General features: G+C 46.1%; 1 protein-coding gene across 2 annotated transcripts in view; it reads left to right on the top strand.

The window, feature by feature from the left end:
- The first annotated feature begins 4,746 nt into the window (after window positions 1-4,746).
- TSPOAP1 (TSPO associated protein 1) overlaps window positions 4,747-24,829 on the top strand; it is a 47,972-nt gene continuing 27,889 nt past the window's right edge. Inside the window, exons 1-12 of one of the 2 annotated variants that reach the window (XM_050908985.1) lie at window positions 4,747-4,776; window positions 6,603-6,710; window positions 7,579-7,662; window positions 9,102-9,191; window positions 10,531-10,653; window positions 11,053-11,157; window positions 11,517-11,567; window positions 14,201-14,221; window positions 18,864-19,047; window positions 19,365-19,585; window positions 21,924-22,033; window positions 23,411-23,520. In XM_050908985.1, coding sequence (XP_050764942.1) covers window positions 11,056-11,157; window positions 11,517-11,567; window positions 14,201-14,221; window positions 18,864-19,047; window positions 19,365-19,585; window positions 21,924-22,033; window positions 23,411-23,520 — 799 coding nt within the window. In that variant the 5' untranslated portion in view covers window positions 4,747-4,776; window positions 6,603-6,710; window positions 7,579-7,662; ... (1 more) ...; window positions 10,531-10,653; window positions 11,053-11,055. Of the gene's footprint in view, window positions 4,777-6,602; window positions 6,711-7,578; window positions 7,663-9,101; window positions 9,192-10,530; window positions 10,654-11,052; window positions 11,158-11,516; window positions 11,568-14,200; window positions 14,222-18,863; window positions 19,048-19,364; window positions 19,586-21,923; window positions 22,034-23,410; window positions 23,521-24,829 lie in introns of those variants that run through there. The other variant, XM_050908984.1, reaches the window with a different exon arrangement.

The following is a 24,829-nucleotide window of genomic DNA, read 5'->3' as shown; positions in this document are numbered from 1 at the left end:
TTGTATGTATGTATGGACATGCAGGTACGTGTTTCTTCAGCTTCCTGAAATCTGAAAACCTTTGAAGAATTAAACAAGCTGGTGACATATTCTCACTGTTTTTGTGAGAGTAAGATTGCACTGGTTTCCTCCAAAAGCTGCTGGTTTTGGGTCCAGAGTGGATGGGAGTGACCCCTTGTGCTAAAGATAGGGGCCCATCCACACATACTGTCTCTGAAGAGGCTAGAAATCAAGAATGTTTGAAAACCAAACATTATCCTGAGCGAGAACTGAACAAATCCCAGATGTTCTTCATTCTTTCCAGCATTCAAAGCCCTAACCACCGTTAGGGCTGCAAAGAATGCCAGCACCCACATCAAGGAGGTAAACCAGCTAAGGCTCTCGTTTGGCTGGGAAATGAAATTATATTATCCTGACACGCTCTCTGCTGGCAAGCACTGAGACAGCACACACTTAGAAAAGCCCTTTTGCTTTGCGCTGGGACGGCCGCAGAAGCATTACAGGCTAGTTTTTATCTGTGAGAGGAATAGCATATTTGCATAAGGGATGCAAAGTGACTGCTTTTGAGGCTTTGGAGACCCAGGAAACAGAAATCTTTGTGTGCCACATTACCTGGTTTTCGCCCAGTGTCTCCTCAGTAAGGCTTTTGGAGTTTACATGTTAAATCACCACCCCAACCTGTTCCACCTTTTAGAGCTTGTCAGCGACACGATGTCGTGTTTGTGTTTCCCGCAGGATGACCCTCGCTGCCTGAACGTCATCGAGTTCGATCGCCTGTTGCGGGAATCCCAGAGAGAGGTGTTACGGCTGCAGAGACAGATCGCGCTGAAGAATTTCAAGGAGTGTCTACGTTCCTCTAAAATCAGTTCAGGCGGCGCTTTGCCAAGCGCTGCCACACGCTTGGGACCGCCCGTACCAAAGCTAAATACCTGCATCAAAGGTTCACCTCTACCAAAGGAGGCCCGCTTGGGAGACCCAGTGCTTGGAGGGGAAGCACACAGGGAGGTGAGACAAGTGGGTCAGCGATCTAAAAGTTTTGCTGTTTAATTACTCAATTAATTACTGTTCTTAGGAAACTTCTTAAGAGTACGTGAGCGCTGTGGTTCGCATCCCTGCGGACAGGTGCTGTGCTGGTTTCTAAAATGACCGATTCAAGCGCCAGTCTCACCGGGTGAGGGGGGGACACGGACGCTGCTGGCAGCCCACTCCAGCACGGTGACGCTGAGCCATGCTGAGGGCTGGATCCTGCTCATCTTCTCTGTCACGGGGCTCCCACGCTGTGTTTGCCAGCCTAGGAAACCAGGCAACACCTGTTTTTGCCCTCATTTGCTGAAAACAAACATTTTTTGGTGTTTGCGGAGGTTCGGACATTGGCTCCCAGTGGGTGAGCGATGGGCACCCATGGCCATGGTGGCGGTGGCAGGGAGGCCTGATGCTCCGTGACCCCCATCCCTGTTCCCTTCCAGGGACCGGCCCGTCCCCCGCACGGCCCCTGCGCCGTCCCCCACCTCCGCCGGCGCAATGGCTCCAGCCAGGGCGAACCCCCGAGGCGGGCCGGGCCTCACGCCCAGGCGGGGCTGAGGAGCAAGGCCGCGGCCTGGCCGCCTCCCGGTCCCCGGCCCCGCGGTCTCGGCTCGGCCCGGCCCGGCCCTGGCCGCCCCTCCGCGGCCGCAGTGGTACGGCCCGGCAAATCCGGGCCGCCTCAGGGCGCCGCCTCCCCGCTGGAGGCCGCGCAGCCGGCAGGTAAGGCCGGGCCCTCCCGCGGCGCCCCTCGCCGGGCCGGGCCGGGGGCTGCTGCGGCGCCGCCTCCGCCGGTGGGCCGGGACGGGCGGGCCCGAGGCATCGCCGGGGAGCGCCTCTCCCGCGACGGGGCCGAGCTGCTCCCGGGCCGGCGGGACAGGCCCGCCGGGGCCTCCGCCGCCTGCGGGGTAGGGCAGCGGGGCTTTTCCTCAGCGCTCGGGGGCGAAATCCTGCACAAAGGCGGTCGAAGCCGCGGTGAGAGGGCCGGGGCCGGCTGAGGGGCTCAGCCCGCCGCGGGAGCCGAGGTCTGGGCCAGTCCCGGTGGGTGCCCCCGGCAAAGGCGCACCGCCCCCGGGGAGCCGGGGGTGAGGGGCCGGCAGAGGCCTCCAGGGCCGCCCGCACGCCGGGCTGGCAGGCGGGTGGGTGCGTGAGGCCGGGCCTCGGATGGCAGATGCCGCCCGGTGTACCCCAGCTCCGGCGGTTTGTGGGTTTCCTGAGCCAGGGGCGGCACCGCGGGGTCCGCTGGCTCCTGGTGGGTTTGTCTTGCGTGGGTTCACCCGGTTTCTTTCCAAAGTTTTCAGTACCCATGGGGTCCCATGGCAGAATTTCACATCTGTAGGCTGTGTGAGGACAGGCTACTCATCTTCCCTCCGAACTCCCACCAGCTGCTCTCATTTATTGCTCACCAGCTCTTATAGAAGATGTATTGAATATTCATTCCCTGTTCATCTTTTCCAAGTCACTCGTGAGTTTATAGGCCCCTCTTCTTCAGCCATTTTTTAAATTTCTTTCTAGCCTCTTCCATTATTCAGTGTTAATCATCTTTGTCTCCTTCCTTTGTGTATTTTCTCTGTCATTTTTGTGTTGGGGGAAGCAGCACTGCATGCAGCATCCCAGACGCTGTGTCATTGATTTATATGGTGGCATAATGAAGTTTTCTCTCCCTTTCCCAATAGATCTCTTTGCCTTTTTGTCTAAGCGCTGGATTCTATTCAAACATCATTTGTCTGACGGCCCTCTGTAATCTCTCAGTGTCATGAGGCCCTCTTCACCATTTGTCTCTTTGCTACAGCAGTACTTGGAGAGCACGGTTCCTGCTGCCTTTTTTTAGTCTTCTCATTTTTATTAGATATTTACCCGAGAGAAAACCTTCCCCCTCATCCTGTGGTGGCTCAGTGTCTGCAGAAACCTTTCAAAGCACTGTAGCTGAATGTGCTCAGAGCACCCAAGCAGATTGTACCTACTGGATCTCCCCCACCCATTTGCTTGCTGAACCTTAGAAAAACGCTTAATGGATTTGTGAGTGTGGGTTTTTTTTCCCAATGTATCTTTGTTTGGTTTTTTTTTAAGTATCTGCCTAATCTTTGTTGCAATTTCTGTCAGTTTGCCCAGAACAGGTGTCAAATGTACTGGTCTGTGTTTCCACAGATCTCCACTGGAATATTCTTAAAACCTGACATTTGCCACCTTCCAGTTATTTCATATTAAGGCAGCGTCAGAGAAGTGACACACTGCACGTCTTGATTCAGTTAGTGCTAAAGTGGGAGATTCAGTTCATGCCGAAGGCGGTTTTTGAACATTTGGGTGAATATTGTCTAATCTTGGTGATTTATTGCTTGTTTTGTTGGCTTCCACAGTTCATCTTATAGGCAGTTCAATTTGAGATTGATCCTCAGCTCTGTTCTTCGTAGTTTGAGATTTCTGTCCTGGTGGCCCCTCAACCCCCAAATTCCTCCATGATGAAGAGGGATGCACAGACTTTTCCCCCCCCCCCCTGCTCTGCCCTTGTCTTCTTGAACGGCCCTTCCATACCTTGGTTTTCAACTGACCCTGCAGATTCTGTCAGACAAGAACATGTATTAGGTCTTTCTTATGGATGCTCTTTATTTCTCTGATTCAGGAGAGTCTGTCCTCATTGTCAAAAGATTTTTGGGCTGATAAATAGCAACAAGACTAAGCCTGACAGCAGTAGTGAAGGAGGAGCAAGGAGGCTGTTGCCAGTGTAGCACAGGACACCCTGGGCTCAACAGACTGTATTCATGCGGGCGCAGTGGTGCCATGCTGAGGATGAAGTCAGCTCTTGGGGCACTAACCACAGTTACCATAATTAAAAGAAATTACTTTGCTCTTCTATCCTGCTTCCCAGCACAGTGCATCAGTGCAATATTCCCCAGCTTTCAAAGAACTTCCTCAGAGTATAATGAGCAAGCTTCTCCTCTAAGTGTCCTTGGAAAATCCCATTTCTCTGTTCTCCTTCTGATTTCTCTACTTCTTTATTTAGAGTTTTGGGGTAGTGCTTGTTCCTGTAATGACAAATCATAATTTAGCAGGGATTTCTTTTAGTGGCAGTGCTGGCTTAAACAGCCTCCTGTTCACCACTGCTTGTTCCCACTGCCCCTTCAGTTGCGTTGGTGCAACTCATGTTGAGCAGTGGGACGTGACGGATCCGAGTTAAAAACAACCTAGCGAACCCAGCCTTCCTCCCGCCTTGTCCTGAAACCTGCATCAGTTTTCTGGTCCAGCTCTGCCTGATACTGCACAGAGCTGCCCTGGCACAGCTGAGGGAGTGGGCCATGGTTAGGTGGAAAACGCTGTAGCCATTCTTTTGGGGCAGGATTGCGATGATGCTTTCTGGGTGCCAGGGGCAGAGCTTTCTAGAAAGTCTGCAACATTTTTAATTTACTCTGTTGCGTGCTTTAAACTTGCTGGTCATTTGCCAAAGTACAGGTGCTTCTGTGCCTGTTGTATATTCGGCTTTAGCTGGTACAGCCTGGGGATGCTGATCAGTTGAGCAGCCCATCCTGCTCTCTCAGCAGAGCCTCTGCCAATGTCAGCGCAGCCCAGGTGGAGAGTGCCGGGGGCGGAAAGCAGCTGTTCTGCAGTGATTTTTAACTGTGTGGTTGAGCAGATTCCTTGCACCTGGCTCGTTCATTGAGCATCTTCCAGTCCCTGCTGTGAATGAGGCGGCACAGCTCCAGGTCACAGCTCTCTTCGTGATGTTGCGCCAGTCTCGTTTATCAGTTGTTTAATACGGTGGTGAGTCTGGGTTCTGCGTAAAAATAACAGCGTATGAGCATGTGGCTGGGGGCATGGCTTTGTTCTTGGGTGGAAATCAGGTCTATGTGGACAAATTCATAATTTTGTAATTTTTGTAAGTTGTCTGATTAGGAATGTCATAATTTTGTTTAGCTTTTTGCTGGGAAGTGATCACAAACAAGCAAATTTGTCTTGCGTATCTATTTGCAAGAGAGCGTGACTTGTGAAGCATAGTGCATGGTACTTGTGCGGTGCATATCTAACCTTAGCTGGCATCCACTAGCATTCCTTGGGACCTAATTTCATTAAAGTTGACTAAAATGCAATATTTTCAGTTTGTGAGGAAGCATAATTTTGGAGGGGAGGTGTGAAATACAGATTGGAAACTTAGTATTTGCCAGGTGGTTTAAAAAAAAGGTCTCAGAAACATTACGCATGGATATTCCAGAGTTAAATGCTGGTTTCACAGCATGTCTGAGAGCTCCCAAGGGCCGGGGCTCCTAAGGTACCATGGCTTGGGCGGAGGATCTCAAGATTTCCAGCCGCTGGTTGGTGCTCAGACTGCCAGACTCCCAAGTGAACCTTATTCCATGGGTGGTAGGGAATAAGGTTCACATGGGAAGTGGTTTCAGAATTTTCCTTGTAGCAGAAAATGTGAAAACCTTGATAGCCTGGGCTTGAGTGTAGTCTCTTAGAGTTTTCTGGCTTTCAGCAGTGGAGCCACGAATATAGACGTAGTTAAAACCTGTGGCTTTCAAGCCTAAAATAGGTAAAAGAAGTCACATTTTAGGTATAGTGCTTAGACACTGTCCTAATGACTGACTGTAAAGGGAGCTCAGACTTAGTAACGTAGGTCCCTCAGCACTGTAGGTGTTCAAAGTGAAATGAGAAATTCCACTTCTGATGAGAGGTCAACCGAAGGTTAAAGGCTGAAACGGAGTCATAAAATCCTGCTGCTTGCTCACTGTACAAGTTGGCTTTGATGATCCTAAAGATCTCCTGTCCCTAAAATCTATTTATCAAAAATAACTTTAAACTCAATGTTTAAAACATGATCAAAGCTCTCTTCCTTCTGTTTACCTCAGGCCTTGCCCTGCTGTCAGGGATTACTCTAGTCAGACAATATCAAGTCAAATATCAGTTGAGAGTGAAAATTCAGAGGATTAAAGGTGTGTTTGTAGCCCAAATTAAAAGGCATTTTGTTAGAAACTTGTGTACAAATGTGTACAGAAAAGTGTCTCCTTTCATCTGGATTGGTGGTGGCACATAAGCCATAGCACGCCTGCTGCCATTTCAGTCCTTCTCAGCTACCAGCTGAGGTGGGATGCTCCATTTCTTGGTATTTTTTGTCTGCTTTTCCCTGCCTTTAGGTTCTGACATCTTCATTGATTTCTACTTTCTGCTGTTTATGAGGGTTGTGTTCTCCCTTCTGACCATCTTCCATCTTCTTTTTATTGCTTTGGAGAGGGCCGCGAAAGGTGTTGCTGATGCCTCTCATTGAAACCTTAGATGAGGCACAAATGGGAACTCAGATCTGAGAGCTTTCGGGAGCCCACTGTTGCGTGTGGGTGGTTTAGTCAAGCTGGATTGATTGGCACTGGGCTCCAGAAGACTCCCAGCCCAGGTCTCTGGTGGCTGAGAGATCCCTGGCATAGTGATCACCTTTCTCCATGTCCAGTCGTGCAGCTCGGAGATCAGGGGTTTTCATGTGGAGCGTTGCTCTCCCAGACGGTACTGCCAGGAGAGCCGCTTCTCCCTCGGTGTGCATGGTGTGCAGGACAGTTCTGGCTGTCCCTGAGCTCTCTGGCATCTCGCTTGCTTTCCAGGTGGAACCAGGTGTGCAACCGCTGGGACCTGCCTCTGAAGGACATGAAAATTTCCCTCCCAAAAATGCAATAACAGACCAAGAGAGCAGCCAACAGATAGAGCAGCTGGTGAGTTGTGAACCTGGTTTTGGGTGAAGGAGTGCTATACTTTTTCTTGGGGTTTTCACCCCTGCAATCCAGGCAGAGATTTTGGGGGCTGCAGTCTTTTTAGGTGCAGCTGCTCTGCAAAAGTGGGAAGCTTGGGGAATCGGTGGGAAAACACAGGCTGTCTGCATGCAGAGTGTTGCTGGGTGGCAGCTCCAGGCATGGGCTGGCGAGGGAATATGTCACACTAAAATGAGAGGGAAACATGCCGGTAGATTCTGTGCTGTGTTTGGTTTAGTCTTATTTGAACTGGGAACAGATATGACTGACCTGGGACAGATGTCGTGTGAGGAATATGTCCCTTGTGAATTATTCCAGCAAACTAGGACAGTTCACCGTGAGGTTTAGCAGTTCTTACCTATCTGAGGAACCAAGAGTGGTAGCGAGTAACTGCAGATAAAGGCACATAACGAGAGGATGTCTGCTCTCTGTTAGATGTCGTTTGGATTAGAGTAAGAGCTAAGATAGCACAGCTAGTGTTTCAGCTGGATATTTTGCCCAGCTCTGTCTTTTTGTCCCCCGCATCCTGTCCTCCATACTATCCTATACAAATAGGAACAATCTGTGCAAATCGGAAACAGAGAACTGTTTCCAGAAGATGAAAGGCTTGGGGAAGAGAGGAATAGGTGTTTCACTTGAAAAGTTTTTTGGTTTTACTACCTTTTAAAAAAAATCTCCCTTGGTTTCTGTATTGTTTATGTTTGTCACAAAGAGATTTTCTTAAGAAAATAAAAACAGCTAATACAGCATTGGGTCTGAGAAGCTGGGCTGGAATTTCTTGTGCATTGTAAGAATGTGGACTTGCTGATCTACTTATGCTTGTTTCATGCAGGAATTTGAACTCAAGAAAAAGCGCAAAAAATGTGAAAACCTTGAGCATGAAGTGAGGAAAAAGCATAAAAGATGCAAAGAACTGGTAAGTGTTCTTGTTGCCTACTGTTGTGAGCATAATGGTAGAAGAGGAGCTAGGTTGTTGCATGGGTCTCTTGGATTCTCTTCAGTTTATCTTAATAAGGAATCATCAGTCTTTCTCTTAATTTGAACAGTGTCACAAATTTTGGGCTCCAGCCCTCGAGGCTGGAATTGTTTATTCAGTCTTTCAGCTAGCTGTGGGTTGAATATAGCTACATAAATCACTGGATGAAACTCCACCTTTGGATACTTACCATTTTCACATGCACTTCAGACAAGTATCGAAAGATTTTTGCATCTTGAGATGGTAATTACACAAAGTTGTGCTTCTTATTTGTTGGATGAAATCTTGCTTCTCTTTAATTTCATAGAGGTTCTGCAGGTCATGTCACAGCATCTGGATTTCTCCCTTCTGTTTCTACTTTGCTGAGCAGCACTGGTGGCATTAGTGACTATGACAATGTATAGTTTCACCCAAGGGTGCTTACCTTCTGGATAGATGTTTTATGTCTTGTTCAAATGTCAGTTCAGGTCAGTTCTAATGCATAGCTCAGACTCATGCAGTTCATAGTGCATAGCTCAGCCTCATTGTCTGGATTAGAATGGGACGTTTAAGGAATAAGTTGGTCATTGTATGTTGTCAGACAGTAGCTTTTCAAGGTCAAGAAGGGACCAAGGCACCTTGAAGTACTGGGACTTAGACTGCTCGCACAGGGAATTAGCTCTTGGGATAGCCAGGAAATATTTGATGATCCGTAAAACATTGGGATGGGGAAATGTGTGTGTGTCTATGTGGAGTCATGTGATTATGCAACTATTAAATTCCTCTGATGGAGGAAAGCAACAAAGTTGCTGTAGATGGACTGGACCTGACAAATTCAGTCAGTGTCTCCCTATGTCCATGGTCTCCTGCCTGCTCAGACAGTATTCTCTAAGGCAGAGTGACAGCTGGCTCATGTTACTTCCTTAACTCCAGACTGAATCCTGGTTTCAGTCAGCCGTTTAAAACTCTTAGTTTGCAGTCTAGAACTCTCTTGAGCATCATTCTTCCAAATAATTTTTCTTCCTTAACTGAAATTTGTCAAGAAGACTCTGATCTTGAACCAACAGTGAAACCTGATGAGTTGTTGTAGGTGGAGATGGAGTTCTAGACAGCAATATGTAAATAATGTGACACTGGAGCTGTGAAGGAGACAGGGAAATGTCTTTCTCATTCTGGGCTTTGAGGCTATGTAAATGGGAAAAGAAACTTAAGAGATCATCTGGCACAGGGCTGGTATCTGCTTGAGCAGTGCTGCACACTGTTGCCTTCTACCTCTCAAGCAGCATCCCATCAGCATCCTGCACCATCAGTCAACAGGAGCAGCGGAGCTGCTCTGCAGAATAATTTGGGGGAGTTAGTCTGAGGGCCTTGGTGTAGTAATGCCCGCTCTTTCTGGACAGGAGATCCAGCTGCAGGAGGTACAAAGTGAAAATGCACGACTGGCTGAAGAGAACTTGCAGCTGAACGAGAAGGCTGGATGGGCAGGACAGGTAAAAAGCAGTATCTTTCTTTGTCAGATGGAGCATTAGCTTCTGTAAAATTTTGCTGAGAAGAACTTGCTAGCATGCTAGGTTTTCAAGTTGCAAGCTGAGTAATGGTCGTGTGCCCATCTGTGTACCTCTCTGTCCTGCATACCCCGTGGTAACTGCAAGCAGAGCAGTTAACTGCCCTATTTTTATTACAGAGTTTCCCAAGACTTGAGTGAGATGCTTTGTCCTTACTTAAGTTCATACTTGGTTTGCCTGTTGCAACTTGTTAATGAGTTCATAACCAAAGATGGACAGTGGTTGGTGGGAGCAGTGTGCACTGGTCAGAGTGGTAGTGGAGCAGAACCCATCACTGCAAGTGGTGCAAACTTATGGTGTGTTTGAAAGTCCTCAGTCACATCTGACATTTTTTTGTCGTCCTCGAAGAGGGGTTTTGGTGGCTAATGATGGGGCAGGGGAGAAAGCCACCCCTGCAATTCAGAGCTGCCCTTGCCAGATGGAAAACCCAAAAGCTTCAGATCTTGGGACACAGGCAGGATACTTGCATTGTTCAAAGGCAGGATACTTGCATTGTTCAGTTTGCAGAGTGGATTTCAGGGGAGGGTGGCTGCACCTCGGAGTGTTGTGTTCTAGGAACATGTTGTTGTGTATGGGAATGGTGGAGGAGTTAGTACTCCAGTGAAGATCCTCCATGGATTTCTGTTCCCAGCTCCTTCTCTGGACAAATGTAATGCACGAGAGTTAGAAAGTCACTTGACTGTCCCATATGTCAATGTTGCCACCATGCATAAGGCTTCCCACATATTTAATAACTGTTTGTTCTAAGGGAAATGTTTGTCTTTGATAATCTGTGTTGCCAGTAGTCGTCAAACCATAGTGCACTCTAGAACCAAAATGTATTGCTGGAATTTCCTGTAGTAAGTGGAGGAGGTAAACATGATTTCAGCAGGCTCCTGAACTTTCTGTACTGTTCTCTGTGTTTAATCCTACCATCTAGAATTAATGCTTGTAGACCTCTGTGCTTTTTTTTGTATCTCTTCAGTATGTAGCCTGTTCATATCCCAGTCCCTTCCTCCTTGCAAATGGGGAGGGGAGATGAGTCTAGTGGGAGAAACGATATGTGCAAATAAAGCGTTCACCACATTGAGGACTGATACAAATGCTCATGTATTTGTTTTCAGTGAAAGCCAGAGGGAGAGGAGGGTCACGATTTTGGTATCATTACAAGTAGAAAGCAGATCTGCAAAACAACCTATTGAGATACAGAAATAAATTGTCCTCCATTATTTATACAAGGAATACCTATGGCTACTTGTGCTAATTGAAAATCCTTTCTCTTCAGGTTGAATCTGAGAATGCTGACCTGAAATTGCAGGTTGTTTTGGTTACTAAGGAACGGGATTCAGTAATTCAGACGAATCAAGGACTCCAAACCAAGCTGGAGAATCTAGAGCAGGTGCTGAAGGTTAGTAGGATCCACATGACTGGAAGGACTGTCCAGACACTTAGTGCTGCTTTTGGATGGCGCATGTTGTCTCTTTTTTTGTCCATTCTTTTGTCTCTGTGCTTCCGTTGGGAATTCTGCTTCTGCAGGATCCTGGAGCATGGTCTTCCAAAGTGGGCAGAAGTGCTTTAGAAACGCTGCTTCAGGGATTTGGGTGGGAGGGGAAATAAGGTGGCCATCACTGAGTTAAGGATTTTCTTTGACTGTGTTGCTCTGGCTTGTGGGAAGAGTTTCTTACTTTTTCCTCTGTTTAATGATGACATGAAATACAGGCCATGTTTTGACTTCATGGCCCGTGATAGGACACAGGACAGTATTTCAGTAATGTCGCCCTTCACCTGTCTGTGAATTGTTCTGCAGCACATGAGAAATGTGGCTGAGCGAAGGCAGCAGCTGGAAGTTGAGCACAAGGAAGCGCTGCTAGTCCTGCAGGAGAAGCAAGAGGAAGTCAGACGGCTGCAGCAGGTATGCAGTGTGTGAGAGAATGGACATTTTACTCTCTGAATCCCTGGAAAGTGATGGGACTCCTGCACCTTGTTTCCTTGGAAGTGCAATGTATGGAGGAGGTATATGTGAGTTTACAGGTTAAAGTAAACCAGGGAAGAGTGTCTGTGTCTAGGCGAACTCTGGTACCTGAGGAAAGTGAAGGCCTTTTCTCATGAATGGCAGTTCTAATCTCTCACTGCTGTTAGTCCAGAGACCAAAGATACTTTCAGTCCGTACAGTCTTTTAAATATATAATGGTCTATCAAGGTGGTGATTATAGTAGAAGTGAACTTAGGTAGGCTGCTTTCTTATTTACTCCATTTCTTATTTCTTCTTAGGCGCAGGCAGAGGCAAAAAGAGAACATGAAGGAGCAGTACAGCTTCTAGAGGTAAGACAGAAGAAAACAAGATGGATTAGTGGCTGCAGGTTTGGTATCTTTTGTTCTTAATGTCAGCTTTCTTGATGCCTTGGGTTTTGTTGGTTCTTGAGCAAGATGCTTTAATGTCTTGATCGAACACAACATGTTGCTGCCATGAACAAGTATGGGTTGTGCTGGCAGAGTAGGCTCTAGGGTGAAAGTTTTCAGGGATTAAATCCTGGCCTGCTCAGTCCTTAGATAGGTTGCTTCATTCAGATTGTGCCCAACAACTCTTTCAGAGATGCATTAAGTAACTAACCTCAGATCTGCCCGCTCCATTTTCCAGGATCATCTCCAGGAAGGAAGAATACTTGCGTCCATGTGATTTGAAATTTCTTTTGTGTATATGTGCTCTATGCTTTTTATTAGGGAAAAAAAGGAGAAATGTGGCCTTTGCCTGAGCATAATGAGTGACAAAGTTTGAGGTAGCTCCCTTGTCCCATTTGCTAGGCTGAGACCAGCTGTGCGAGTGCTCTGACATCCAGACAGAACACGCTTTGCCGTGGTGGCAGACAGCTTAATGGTGCAGCCTGGCAGATGTGATGAGCAGTTTTGGTTTTGATTTGCGTTATCCCAGTGTTTATCAGGATGACTTTGGAGAAAACCTTGGCTGTGGACACCTGGAGCTACACAGGCAAAGCACGAAACCCTGGAACTTAATGTGGTGATTTAGTGGCTGCCAGAGAGTTGGGTTAGGTGTGATGGCAAATGGGGCAGCTTCTGCTGTCTCAGTCTGCTGAGGTTTTCTGAATACTAAAACATCTGAGACCGAGCAGAATGCCTCGCTGTACACCACCTGGACAGTGAGATCGCATGCTAATGAGGCCATGGCCCTGTCTGTAGTGGTGACATGCAGTCAGAGATGGCAGGCTGAATTGCCTGTGTCCACTGCTGTGCAGCAGCTCTGTGGCTGTTGGGAGCCCAAGAGAGTTGAGTGAGATGGTAAGTGTCCTTGATGGAGGAGATGATTGCTCCATGGCTGCAAGGAGCATCTCCTTTGAAGGGGGCCTGACGTGTATCTGAACTGTAGAGCCCAAGAGTGCTGGGCTCCCACTGGATGGGATTGAAATCGTTGCAGGCTGGGTGAATATCGTGGGGAAGTGACATTGTGTATTGCCCCGTTTCCACGTCCTTTCTGGGACATCTGCTTTTGGCTGCAGAGACAGGATCAGAGCTGGTACGGGTGCTGCTCTTATGTCAGTCAGTATTTAGCTGGCTTCTGAGAAGCCTTTAAGGGAGGAGAGGTTTGGTGTTTGCCAGATGTTTTCTGAACTAATTCACTGAAGGATTGGAGAAGCTACTTAGGTTTAAACTAGACATCTACCTGTGCAAAGGAAGAAAGGGATAGTCATTTTGTTCTATGTTTGAGAGGCTGGTCGTGTTCTTCTGCAAGGGCCTCATCAGTTAAATATTCTTGCTTTCACGTTACTGATACAGAGATGATATAAGTCAATGACACCAGGTGGACCAAAGAAAGAGAAATTGTCATTAAAAGCTAGTTTAATATGGAGCAACAGTCATTTAAATGACTTATCTATAATCATAGTCATTCTAGAACATCAGTGTAGGGCAAAGTTAGAGGATTTGGGGTGCCTACACTGCATATTGTAGTTTTTACATGTGTTTGGATTGCTTTTTGATGTAATATTAATGAAGAATGATTGTGGTCCATTTCCCTGTTGGAAGAGTTCAGTCACATGGTTGTCATAAGTGGAGTCTCCCTCCTTGGAGATGTTCAAAACTCAACGAGACAAAGCTCTCGGCAACATGCTCTAGCTGACCCTGCTTTGAGCTGAGGGAGTTGGACTAAGTAATCTCCAGAGCTGCCCTCCAACCTCAGCTATTCTGTAGTTCCGTGATAAGGCAGTGATGGGGGTGCGTAGAGGTATGGGATGGTTTCTGTGTGCAGAAATGCCAGGGATAGAAGGACTGTCTCAGGTTAGAAAGAAAACCTGGAGGGTTATGGTCATGGGAATGAAGGAGTTCAGGAGTGGTTCCAAAGTACATGAGACAAGATTCTCAGCTGCCTTTTGCACTGCATAGATGCGAAAAGCGACAGCCTGATTTCAGGAATCCAGTGTAGAATTTTGTTGGGAAATATGGTGAACAGAGCTTAACTTTGCTTGTTTTCCCTGACCTAGGAGCAGGGTGCGTGACTGAGCAGGCTGTTAGCTGTTTGAAATTATGTCAAAGCCAGGTTCTGAGCTGTGCCTTGATTCCCAGCACTCTTTGATCTCAGACCTGGGGAAAGGTCTGGACACAAAGTATCCATTCCATTGATTTTATGGGTGATTGCAATGTGCTGGGAAAAGAGGCCTTGAAATTTAGCACTGACACTTAAAGCATAGTGTGATTTGGAAGCCCTCAAAAAGTGCATGGTTATCTTATTCATGCATTTGGGATTTGGCTTTTGTTTAGCAAGCAGATGCTTGTGGGAATGAGGTGGGAATCTCAGTATGGAACAAGGCAGCCGCTGTAAGTCAGTGAGAAAACAATTTCATTCAAACTGAGGGTTGGGTTATCTTTGGCAAATTGTTGATTTTTGGCTAGTGTAACTGCTGATGTGGTTTTATATCTCTTTTTGCTTTTCTTCTTGCTACCAGAGTACTTTGGATTGCATGCAGGTACTGCTATAATCCTGTCAAACAGGACATTTTTCTCCTCTGTCCTGACTTTGACAGTTGCTTGATATTCTTGTTTTAACTATACTCTGGAAAAGATTGCAAGAGTGTCACCTCCGAGAAACAAATGTAATTAAAGGAGCTACCACTATGAGTTTGATGGAGCAGCTGCTTTTCTGTTTAAATGCTTTGCTTTCTCAATGAATTAGAATTAGGAGCTTTATTTTTTTGGCATTTCCAGATTTTTAGAATTGTCCGGCTGTGCACCTTCTCCATGTGTTACATACATTTGAAAGTCTTTTGGGAACTACTTGCAGTGCAAGAGTGAAGTGTTTCCTTCAAAACCCAAAAGCAATGGTGATATCATTGCAAATGAAAGTGTCATGGAGAAAAAGACAGGTCCTGCTGGCTTTGTAATTGATTGGAAGATGGGAAGCAGAGATTGTGAATAATAGTTTTCATAGAAGAGGTAGTAACTAATGAAGTTATAGTCTGGGAGCTGTGCTAGCCGGCCTGTTCACAAAAGACTTGGAAAGAAGGCTTATATGGAAGTGATGGGGTTTGTACCTGATAGAATACTGCTTTCAACAGTCGCCTTCAGATCTGACTACGAAGAGCTGTGGGAAGATCTCATGAGTAACGGGGAGATTAAATGTCAGGTGACACTGACTGTGTGTGGTGGGGTGACCCTGGCTGGATGCCAGGTGCCCACCAAAGCCGCTCTGTCACTCCCCTCCTCAGCTGGATGGGGGAGAGAAAATACAATGAAAGGCTCGTGGGTCGAGATAAGGACAGGGAGGGATCATTCACCAATTACCGTCACGGGCAAAACAGACTCGACTTGGGGAAAAAAATTGATTTAATTTATTGCCAGTCAAATCAGAGTAGGATAATGAGAAATAAAACCAAACCTTAAAAAACACCTTCCCCCTACCCCTCCTTTCTTCCTGGGCTCAACTTTACTCCTGAATTCTCTGCCTCCTCCCCTCAGCGGCGCAGGGGGACGGGAATGGGGGTTGCGGTCAGTTCATCACACATTGTTTCTGCCACTCCTTCCTCCTCAGGGGGAGGACTCCTCACACTCTTCCCCTGCTCCAGCCTGGGGTCCCTCCCACGGCAGACAGTCCTCCACGAACTTCTCTAACATGAGTCCTTCCCACGGGCTGCAGTTCTTCACGAACTGCTCCAGTGTGGGTCCCTTCCATGGGCTGCAGTCCCTCAGGAACAGACTGCTCCAGCGTGGGTCCCCCGCGGGGTCACAAGTCCTGCCAGCAAACCTGCTCCAGCCTGGGCTCCTCTCTGCACGGGGCCACAGGTCCTGCCAGGAGCCTGCTCCAGCGCGGGCTTCCCACGGGGTCCCAGCCTCCTTCGGGCATCCCCCTGCTCCGGCGTGGGGTCCTCTCTCCACGGGCTGCAGGTGGAGATCTGCTCTGGCGCATGGAGCACCTCTTCCTCCTCCTTCTTCACTGACCTTGGTGGCTGCAGAGTTCTTTCTCTCACATATTCTCACTCCTCTCTCCGGCTGCAATTACTACTCTCCGTAACTTCTTTTCCCTTCCTTAAATCTGTTATCCTAGCGGCGCTACCACCGTCGCTGATGGGCTCGGCCTTGGCCAGCGGTGGGTCCGTCTTGGAGCCAGCTGGCATTGGCGCTATCGGACATAGGGGCAGCTTCTGGCAGCTTCTCACAGAAGCCACCCCTGTAGCCCCTCCGCTACCAAAACCTTGCCAGGCAAACCCAATACACTGTTGAAAGGCCTGTACATGGAGGAGAAGCAGCTGTGACTAAACATGCACAGTGGTGGGCTCTGAATTACCTGTTGTGGCAGGAAATGCAATGTTTGAGGTAGGGTGTTTTTTAAAATGTCATTTCAATTTACAGGTCTGGTCAAAAAGGCAAGTACAGTGTTGGGAACTTTTAGGAGAGTAATTGGGAACATCCCAAGGACGTTATTAGGGTATGCCCACATCCTGTAGAAGTAGCACCCACATCTATGTGGAGTTATGGATGTTCCTTTAATCCCTTTGGCGTTAGCCCTGCTTTGAGCAGGAGTTTGGACTGCAGACCTGTCATATGTAGAAGTGTAATAGAGCAGCCAAGAAGGAGAGTGTCTAAGAGGACAGGGCGGAGCTGGTGGTGGTTGGGTCTAGCTTGGTGTGGAAAATCAGAGTAAGTTCCTGAATTGGTGGTTAAACTGACCCCACCTAGCTCTGCTCCCTGCTCTTGCAGCCTCTTCTGGTAATTGTGCGACTCAGTCTCAGTTGGTGTGAGGCTCCTCTTTCTCCCTGTTTTGGGTTGGGCATGGACACAAAAGTGTCCTCTCTCTTCTGTGTCTGGGGCTTGATTCCTGCTGGTTCCCTGAAGCTCCTGGCTGTGTCCTTAGGCTCCTCTTCCTTATCCCCCTGCCTCCTAGCACTGCCCTGGAAACTTGCTGCTTGCCCAGCTGTGTGTGAACCTCTGCAAGTAGTCCACTAGAAGTACGCGTTGTGCGTGATGTGGCAGTAATACTTAAGGGATGTTTGTACGTTGTTTTGAATAGCACAAGATTTAAATGATACCTGAATAATTGGGTATCTCAGAATTAAACTGTGGATTATCCAGGCTATTCGCTTGGCTACCAGTATAAATGGATTAAACTGTGATTAATAAATTTACAGAACCAAGGTACTATTATGATGCTATTAAACACAATATCCAGATGCATCTGCTGGCTCAGGTCTCCAGACAAGACAGGAAAACCCTCTGTGGTCCTGCAGTCATTCTGTACCTGTCTCTTGTCGTAGGCTGTGTCCCAAGGTGGGATCAGGGACAGATGTTGGACTAGAGGAAGCCCTACTTTGATCCAGTGTAACTGTTTTTACTGTTCATTGTTTCTTTTCTCTATTAAGATGTAATGCATAGGGGAGAAGCATTTATGTGAAAAATCTTCACTGTAAGTAAATTCGAACCCTTATGATTGCAGAGGAATCCTGTAGAACATGACTTGGTGAACAGGGAGTTGACTCTGAGCAAGTAAATGCAGATGCTTCTGGAAGTTGCTTGTGGCGTCTAATAACCTCTTTCAGTTCAGAGACAGTTACTTCTTGCCAGACTTCAGAGACTTCACCAGGCTTCTCTTAAAGACTGAGAGCTCCTAGCTAATTGTGAAGGAAACAAGTGATAAACTGACATGTTTAAAACAGATATGCCACAATAAAATAAAAATGCATGCATACTCGGAAGTTGGTAGGGAGTGGGCTAGAAAGATTTTCCAGTACTCTGAGACCAGAAAGAAAGTTTTTTCCAGGTCAGATGTGTTATTTTTAGAGCTGTCTAAAACCCAGACTTTCTATGTCACAGAATATTTCAAGGCATGATTTATTTTTTTTGAGTTGGAAGGAGAAAAAGACACTTCAAAAACATTTTGTAGAATGGAAAACTTTGAAGAGCACAATGCAGTCATCTGTTTTGATGCATCTTACCTACGCAAAATGATGAGATGAGTGACTACAAAGCCTGGTGTGATCTCAGCGCAAAGAGAAAAAAAGGGAACAAATGTCATCTCTTGCAAGGCAGAGCCTGCACCTCAGTCAGATGCACTAATGGCAAATTAAATATTTTCTGCATTAACTCAGTTGAAAAACTTCTGATTAGATCATATATTCCCATCCAGCACTAATGCTTTTTGTTTACTTATGACCTGAAGTGCACGAGCAGGGTCTACACAGGATATCTGTGTAGGAAGCCAGAGTAAGCTGTTGCATGGTGGAAGAGTGAAAAGAGCAGGAGGAAAATGCATTCTCCTGAGAACTGATATGCCCACAACTAGGGAGTATGTGGGAATGTGTAAGGACAGCCAGAACTCAGCAATATTTTGGAAGGGGAAGATCTAGAGGTGATAGAAAGAGAATACTAGAAAATACAAACAACTGGTTCTCCAGTAGGAATGTGTCCTTCCCTCTCCATAGTATTTCCCCAAGGCCCCCCTGCATCTCCTTTTACTGAGATGTAGCTTTCTTGTACTCAGCATGCATTTTCCTCGAGCAAATCATCCCTGTAGGACCTGGTGGCAAAGCGTGTGGGCTGCCCGCATCAAAGAAATGTTCTGCGGCACGGGCCAGGGTGCTGATGCTCTCTGCCCTTCCTAGTGCCTGGAGGAGCCAAGATCTGGAGGGACAATCAGGAGTCCTGCCCAGAATGGTGGGGAGGCCAGGGTAAGGTTTTGGCAGCTTGCTGGAGCCGCTGGGGTGATGGATGAGATAAAGCATTGGGAGAGCAATTCCTTTTGGAGATGTGATTTTAATGCTCCAATAAACATGCGAAACCTTTTCAATCTTTTTCTTTTCAAGACTTATTTATCTTTGACTTATCTCATCTGGTCTTGTGCAGGGCTTGGGTAGGATAATGAAGTTCAAACCTGGCATTTCAGAGATAGTTCCTAATTGAGCTTGCAATCAGTCTCCTAATAGATGATGAGTCTCAGGTTTTCAAAGATAATATAGGTGTGGAGCTGCCAGTTCCTGTTGACCGTTCCTGGGCAGGGCACACATTTAGGTTCTTGGAGTCGAGACCCACTGAAAAGATGCAGCAAAGGCAAATACTGTTTGGAGCTTCACTGGTGCTTTTGTTATGGGTTTGTGCCTCATCTTGTGTCTCTCCTGTCAGGCCCGGGTAAAAGATCTAGAAGACCAGTGTCGCAGTCAAACAGAGCAGTTCAGCCTCCTGTCTCAGGAACTCAAACAATTCCGGCTTCAAACAGGAAAAATCGACCTTCTCACCTCTACGCTGGTGACTTCTGAGCTTCCTCTTGCTCTGTGCGGCTCTACCCCACAGCCCCACTGGGAGAAGGGTAATTGCTGGAGATGCCTGCAAGTGTTTTGACAAATGAGTTGTTATTTGTGTAAATGGAAAGGTGTAAAGGAAATAATGCAAATGTTTAGTTAACTTTTGGGATCTCTGTCTCTCTCTCGTAAATACCTTTGGTTCATTTTGTAGTCATAAAGAGAACTGGCATTGCTCTGACCAAAGGGAGCCCAGGGCGTCCAGTCTGTTGCACTGTTAAATGGATCATATTTTTAGAGACTTGAGTTTGCTCACTGTGATGCTCACTGCTGATCTTGTATTCTGCCTGGGGCTAAAAGTAATGGACAGATTATTTTATTGCAGAATCGACTGTTCCTGGATTGCTCACTCAGCAGAGCACCAAGAAGGCTCACAATGAAGAGACTGACGAGTTGGAGTCGTCACAGCGGGCGCCTGATGCCACTGTTGGCTCCCCAGTTGCTGCTGGCAGTTCTCAGAAACAAGCCAAGAAAGTGGAATCTCAGTCAAACTCTTCAAAGTCAGAATCCATGCAGAACAGCCCAAAATCCTGTCCAACTCCAGAGGTCAGTATGGGAGTCCCCCCTGCAGCCTGTGCTTTCTAGCCACAAGGGAATAAACGCATTGCTGAGGGCACCAGTAATGTTGCATTCGTTCCCTCCTGGCTGCCTGAAGAAAATGGGGGAAAAACAAGAGAAAAGCTGTAGGAAAAAATTGAAAAGACCTTCAATGCCCATGTCTGTAATGCTCATTTGAACAGATTGCTGTGCTCCAGGAAGGAAACAACTGGCTAGACAGAGTGGGAGGAGGAGTGGGGTGGGGAGGTCGACCGGTGGGAAGTGTGGGAAAGCTCTTGCTAAGTTTCCTTCTGACATCTCAGCTACCATTAAAACACACAAAGGCTACAAACTGTTATTTTTAGCATGCTGAGGAACTGTGTCCAGACTATTTTTGGCCTCTAGCTGTGGATGAGGGGCTCAAACTTCTTTGCTGGTGCTTTTAGGTATTAAAATTCTACTTGGTGAAAGAAGCCATGAAAAGATGCTGAGTTTGTGCTAGCAGAGGGATGAAATTAATAGGCTTTGCTTGTTTGTGTCACCAAGATCTCATAGCTGGTTGTTGCTTCTCCTCCCCAGGAGCTCTTACGTAGTATTGTAGGGGTCACTTAAGCAGTCTTTCATACTCTCTGCTGTACGTCACTTGATGTGACAGTTTAGGGTAAAGTAGTGCTGTGAATGGGGCTGGGTGTGAAGGCATGGGAGGCAGCTTTTGCTCTTTTGGTCCACTGATGTTTCTGGAGTGCTAAAACCTTCGAGACCCCATGGAGTGCCTCATTGTACATGTGGAGGACACTGAAGTCTTGAGCTACTGAGGCCAGGGCACTAACGAAGGGAAGCTGCTACGGCAGGCAGTGTCCACTGCTATGTAAGAGCTCTGAGAAACCGTGATGTTCAGAGACAAAGTGAAGGTCACACCTGGGGAGGAACAGGTATGTGACTACTATCAATTCTGTAGTGGGAAAAATGACTGTTTTTTAGTTCAAGACGAAGCTTGGAAGCCGCCATGCCTCCATGGAGAGATAAGGCCAGTAGTGCCTACAGCCGCCCGTGTGGGATCCCTGGAAAAGAGCCAGCGTGTAGAGCATTTGGCTTCAGCAACACATGGTTATGGGAACACTCCAGTGCTAGCCAGGCTACTAAAAGCTACTCCATTTGGGTCTACCTTTGGGTGTTACAGGGTGCAGGTGTTTGTTACCCTAGGACATGATGCAAGATTGCATTACAAGGAGTACGCTACCTTGAAAAGGTTCTCTGAACTCTTTCAAAGATTAACTTTGGCAATTCATATGCTAGAAAAAATACCTACTTTGTATTCTGGTCCCTGTGATGGGTCTTCATCAATAATACATTTGCCTTGAGGTCTGCTTTAAAAAGGCAGCTTGAATTGGTTCATTGGCACCATTTCAGACAAACACAAGGGAATTGCATTTCTTCAAAAAATATGATTGCATTACATAACTCATTGCCACTGGATGTAAAATTCCAAGATGTCAATGGGATCAAAAAGACTGAGACAAATTTCTCAAAGGTCCTTTGGCCAATAGCCACCAAATGCATTCAGGGTGCAGCCTCCAGCTTAGGAAGTCCATAAGTAGCTGATTGCTAGAAAGTGAGAGGCTATACCAGGAAGATGAGTATCATGCTTGCCCTGTCTCTTGTACGCTTTCCTTCAGCATATGCTACTGGCTGTTATCAGAGCCAGCTGTTTGGACTAGATGGCCCTACCAGTTCCAACCAAAGCTCTGTCTAATGTTCTGAAAGTACATAAACATTATATTGAAGTATTTACAGGTGCTGGAGGGGAACTGCCTGAACAAAAGCGCTTGGAGACTTAGACATCTAATAGAGCTACAAGGTCTGCTTTGTTCAGATTACCATTTATGTTGCACACAGGACAACTACCATTTAGAGGTAGCAAGAAATGAATATACTGTATTATGGATATGTAGGGTGGAAGGGGCCTTCAGAGTCTCTAGCCCAATCTCCTACTCAAGTGGGACTGTCACCAACACTAGATCAGTGTGGCCGTGGCTTTGCCTAGCTGAGGCTCTAAGTTCTTCAAGAATGGAGATCCCCCACCTCAGCGAGAACCTGTCCCAAAGTTGCGTCACCCACCTGGGCAAGGAGTTTTTCCTAATGTCTGACTGGAAACCCTGAAGCTGCAACTTGGAGCTGTTCCCTCTTATTACTACTTCTTGACCTTAAAATTCATTCTTCCAGATGGTCCTTAGCCCAGTAGCCAGACTGGCACCGTACATGAGCTTAGAGGACTTGTTCGAACCCTTTGAGTGTTCCTTTACTCTGATTTGGGCCATATCGTATCCTTCATCTTTAATGTTTTTAGGTGGACACTGCAAGTGAAATGGAAGAACTGGATGTTGACAGCATCTCTCTAATGCCAGAGCCAGGCAGCCAAGGCCCTGCAAAGCTCCAGGTGTTCTTAGCTCGATACAGGTACTGTGAAACTTTTTTTTTTTTTAATATGATATTGGATGGAAAATTGAGTTTGAATTGACACATTCCTTGAAATGTCCGATTTCTCCAGAATAGTCCAAGAAATTTTCTCCAAGAAAATCTTATTCCAACAATTAGGAAAATTTCAGCCCAGAAGTCCTGAATTGACATTTCTGACCAAAATCATTCTGGTTGTAATTTTAAAAGAAAACAAAAATGCATAGAATAAACCCAAATTATTCTGATAACTGTTGCAATCCACTGAGCAACAGCCACTAGCTATTTACAGTTCAGAAAGTGTTGGCATACCCTTCAGCTTTTAGACTGTGGATTGGGAGGAGGAGAACTGGGATGATTCTGTGCTTGTGAGGAGCAGATCAGATGTGATCTGTGTCTTCGTGTCAGGGCCCTGGGCCCATAAAGTCTCACTCAGCTCATAGAGAGGTTAACATTGCTTTGGCATGTTGAAATCCCTTCTAAAGACTAAAGAGCAGGAATTAGGAGTAGGTGCTTGCAAAGATAAAGGGTTTTTATGAGGCATTTTCCTGTGATAGACACTCTGATTAGCTCAAGGATCCCTGGGTAGGCAGGTTAGAACTACCTGGAGTCCAAATCCTATCACCAATGTATTTATCCTTTTCACACTAGTGGAGCTTTTGGACTGCTGCTTAAAATGTGGAGTTACAGCACTGAGAGTTGTATAACTTGGATCCTGAGGGTTGGATAATTATGAAGAAAAAGGCTAGAAACCTTTTCTTCACTCATGTAACTTTCTTCTTGTGCAAATCAGCTCATTCTTAGGGTTTTAAACATGAGAATTTTGAGATTCTGTGCTATGCTTGTCCATTACAGTCGTATGGCTGATAAAGTGTACCTTAAATGTTTGGGGCATTTTCAATGCTTTGGGGTTTGTTTTGTTTTGGTTTTTTTTCGAAACTATTAAGTACATGAAATGTAGAGAGCTATCTACATAAAATAGTTAAGAGTGCAGGTGAATTTAAGGATGTCTATTTTAGAAATGCGGAGTCCTACAACTTATCTACTTGGTACACTCAGAAACACAGCAGGCACTCAGGTAATTCAAATCTTTTTTTAAACACTTTCTTGAGTCACTCTGATCTGTTCCTTCAGACGTCATGAGACATCTGTTCTGCTACTCAGAAAATTATTCCTAGCTGCCATTTGAACGTGGAGCAATATGTTATTAGTTATATATAAAACCATAAACTAGAGTCTTGACCTTTGTCTGTGGAATTTGCTGCTTGCAAAAACTGGATGCAGTCCCAGTGAATTGTAAGCTGATCTAGCATCACAGCTTGAATGTGTTGCTGTGAAAGTTCCTATACAAAGTAAGTCTTCATATTGTAAATATTTCAGCTACAATCCTTTTGATGGACCTAATGAAAATCCAGAGGCAGAGCTTCCGCTGACTGCTGGAGAATATATTTACATCTATGGAGACATGGATGAAGATGGCTTCTTTGAAGGTATGTTTTAGTAGAATGAAATGTGACCAAACTGCTGTGGAGAGTTGATCTCTCTTAAAAAAACAAGAGAGGAATTTAGTGAATCTTGAAACCTCAGGATAAAGGTTTTCTGTCCAAAGTTAGTTTGTTAGAGGGAAGAGCAGATTCTGTTGGAAACGGGTTTATTTATGTCATGATTAATTTAAGTCTAAAACATGAAATCCTGGTCTAGTGATTTCAGTCGGAATTTTGGCACTGCTTTCAGCAGAGCTCCAGGTTTCATCCCCATATGGTTCCTCCCTAGCCTTGGAGAGGAACATGTTCAGCCCTGGGCACCTTCTGCAGATTGTCTGTTTCCCTCTTTCCAGTGACTGCATAGTGAGCCGGAGGCTGTAGGCAGTTGATGGTCTTGATTACCTCTTGCTCTTTTGGCAGAATAGGGTGTAAGATAAGCAGTCCAAACTACAGTTGTTATCCTATTTGGTGTCATACAGTGTGTTTCTCTTTTGGCACCTTTGAAAACATGATCCTGGTTGACTAATAGGCAGATGAAATTGAAACCAAGAATTGTGGACTGTAAATTTGTAATGAAGTTTCTTTGTGGAGCTGGCTTACTTAATGGGATGAAGGATCCTAATTTACTGAGGTGCTTTGCAAGAGCTGAGGCAAATGCATGCCATGTTGCACTGCTTGCTCTTTGACTGTTCTGGCTCTTTCTTTCTTTCTATTTCCAAGCTTCTTATGTATTTATTTGTTTGTTTGTTTGTTTATTGTTTAAAGAATAAAAAGGTTATTCTTCACTAACCTTTTCTGCTTTCCCTGCTTTCAATTGATTTGCTGTAGGTAGAGTTTGAAAGGGGAAAGTAAGTTCAATCCCTACGCGCTGCTTATTTGACTGTGATTTGATGGTTCTTGCACGTACTAAGAGTGCTGTGGTATCAGTCGTCCCCATGGGTTCTTTTGGGACATCTTTCTTACAGAAGCTAGCATAACAAAGGAGGGAACTAAAAAGAAGGCCAGAGCTGAATACAGAACTGGAAAGATGGACTTTCTTGAGGAAGTACTACAAAAGCCCAATCTGTATGGCTGGGAGAAGATGTAAAATCATCAATCTGCATAGTTTGGGAAGGCTAGAAAAAGACACTTAAGTTAGTGAAAAACCTGTGATGAGGAACAATAGGATAATGAAGAAGGAAAAAACCCTTAAGCTAATTACACAAACCAACTTTTAGTTAGTTGGCTCTGGAATGTGTGGAGCAGTGAATCTTCTCACTGTGGCCATTAGGATCTAACTAGGGAAGCCCTAGGAAATGCAGGAAACTTTGACAGG

The sequence above is a fragment of the Gymnogyps californianus genome, chromosome 20 (assembly GCF_018139145.2).
Source record: "Gymnogyps californianus isolate 813 chromosome 20, ASM1813914v2, whole genome shotgun sequence".
In the NCBI taxonomy this organism is placed as follows: domain Eukaryota; kingdom Metazoa; phylum Chordata; class Aves; order Accipitriformes; family Cathartidae; genus Gymnogyps; species Gymnogyps californianus.
Note: the sequence above shows the minus strand (reverse complement) of the source record. Positions and strands in the feature narration are given on the sequence as shown.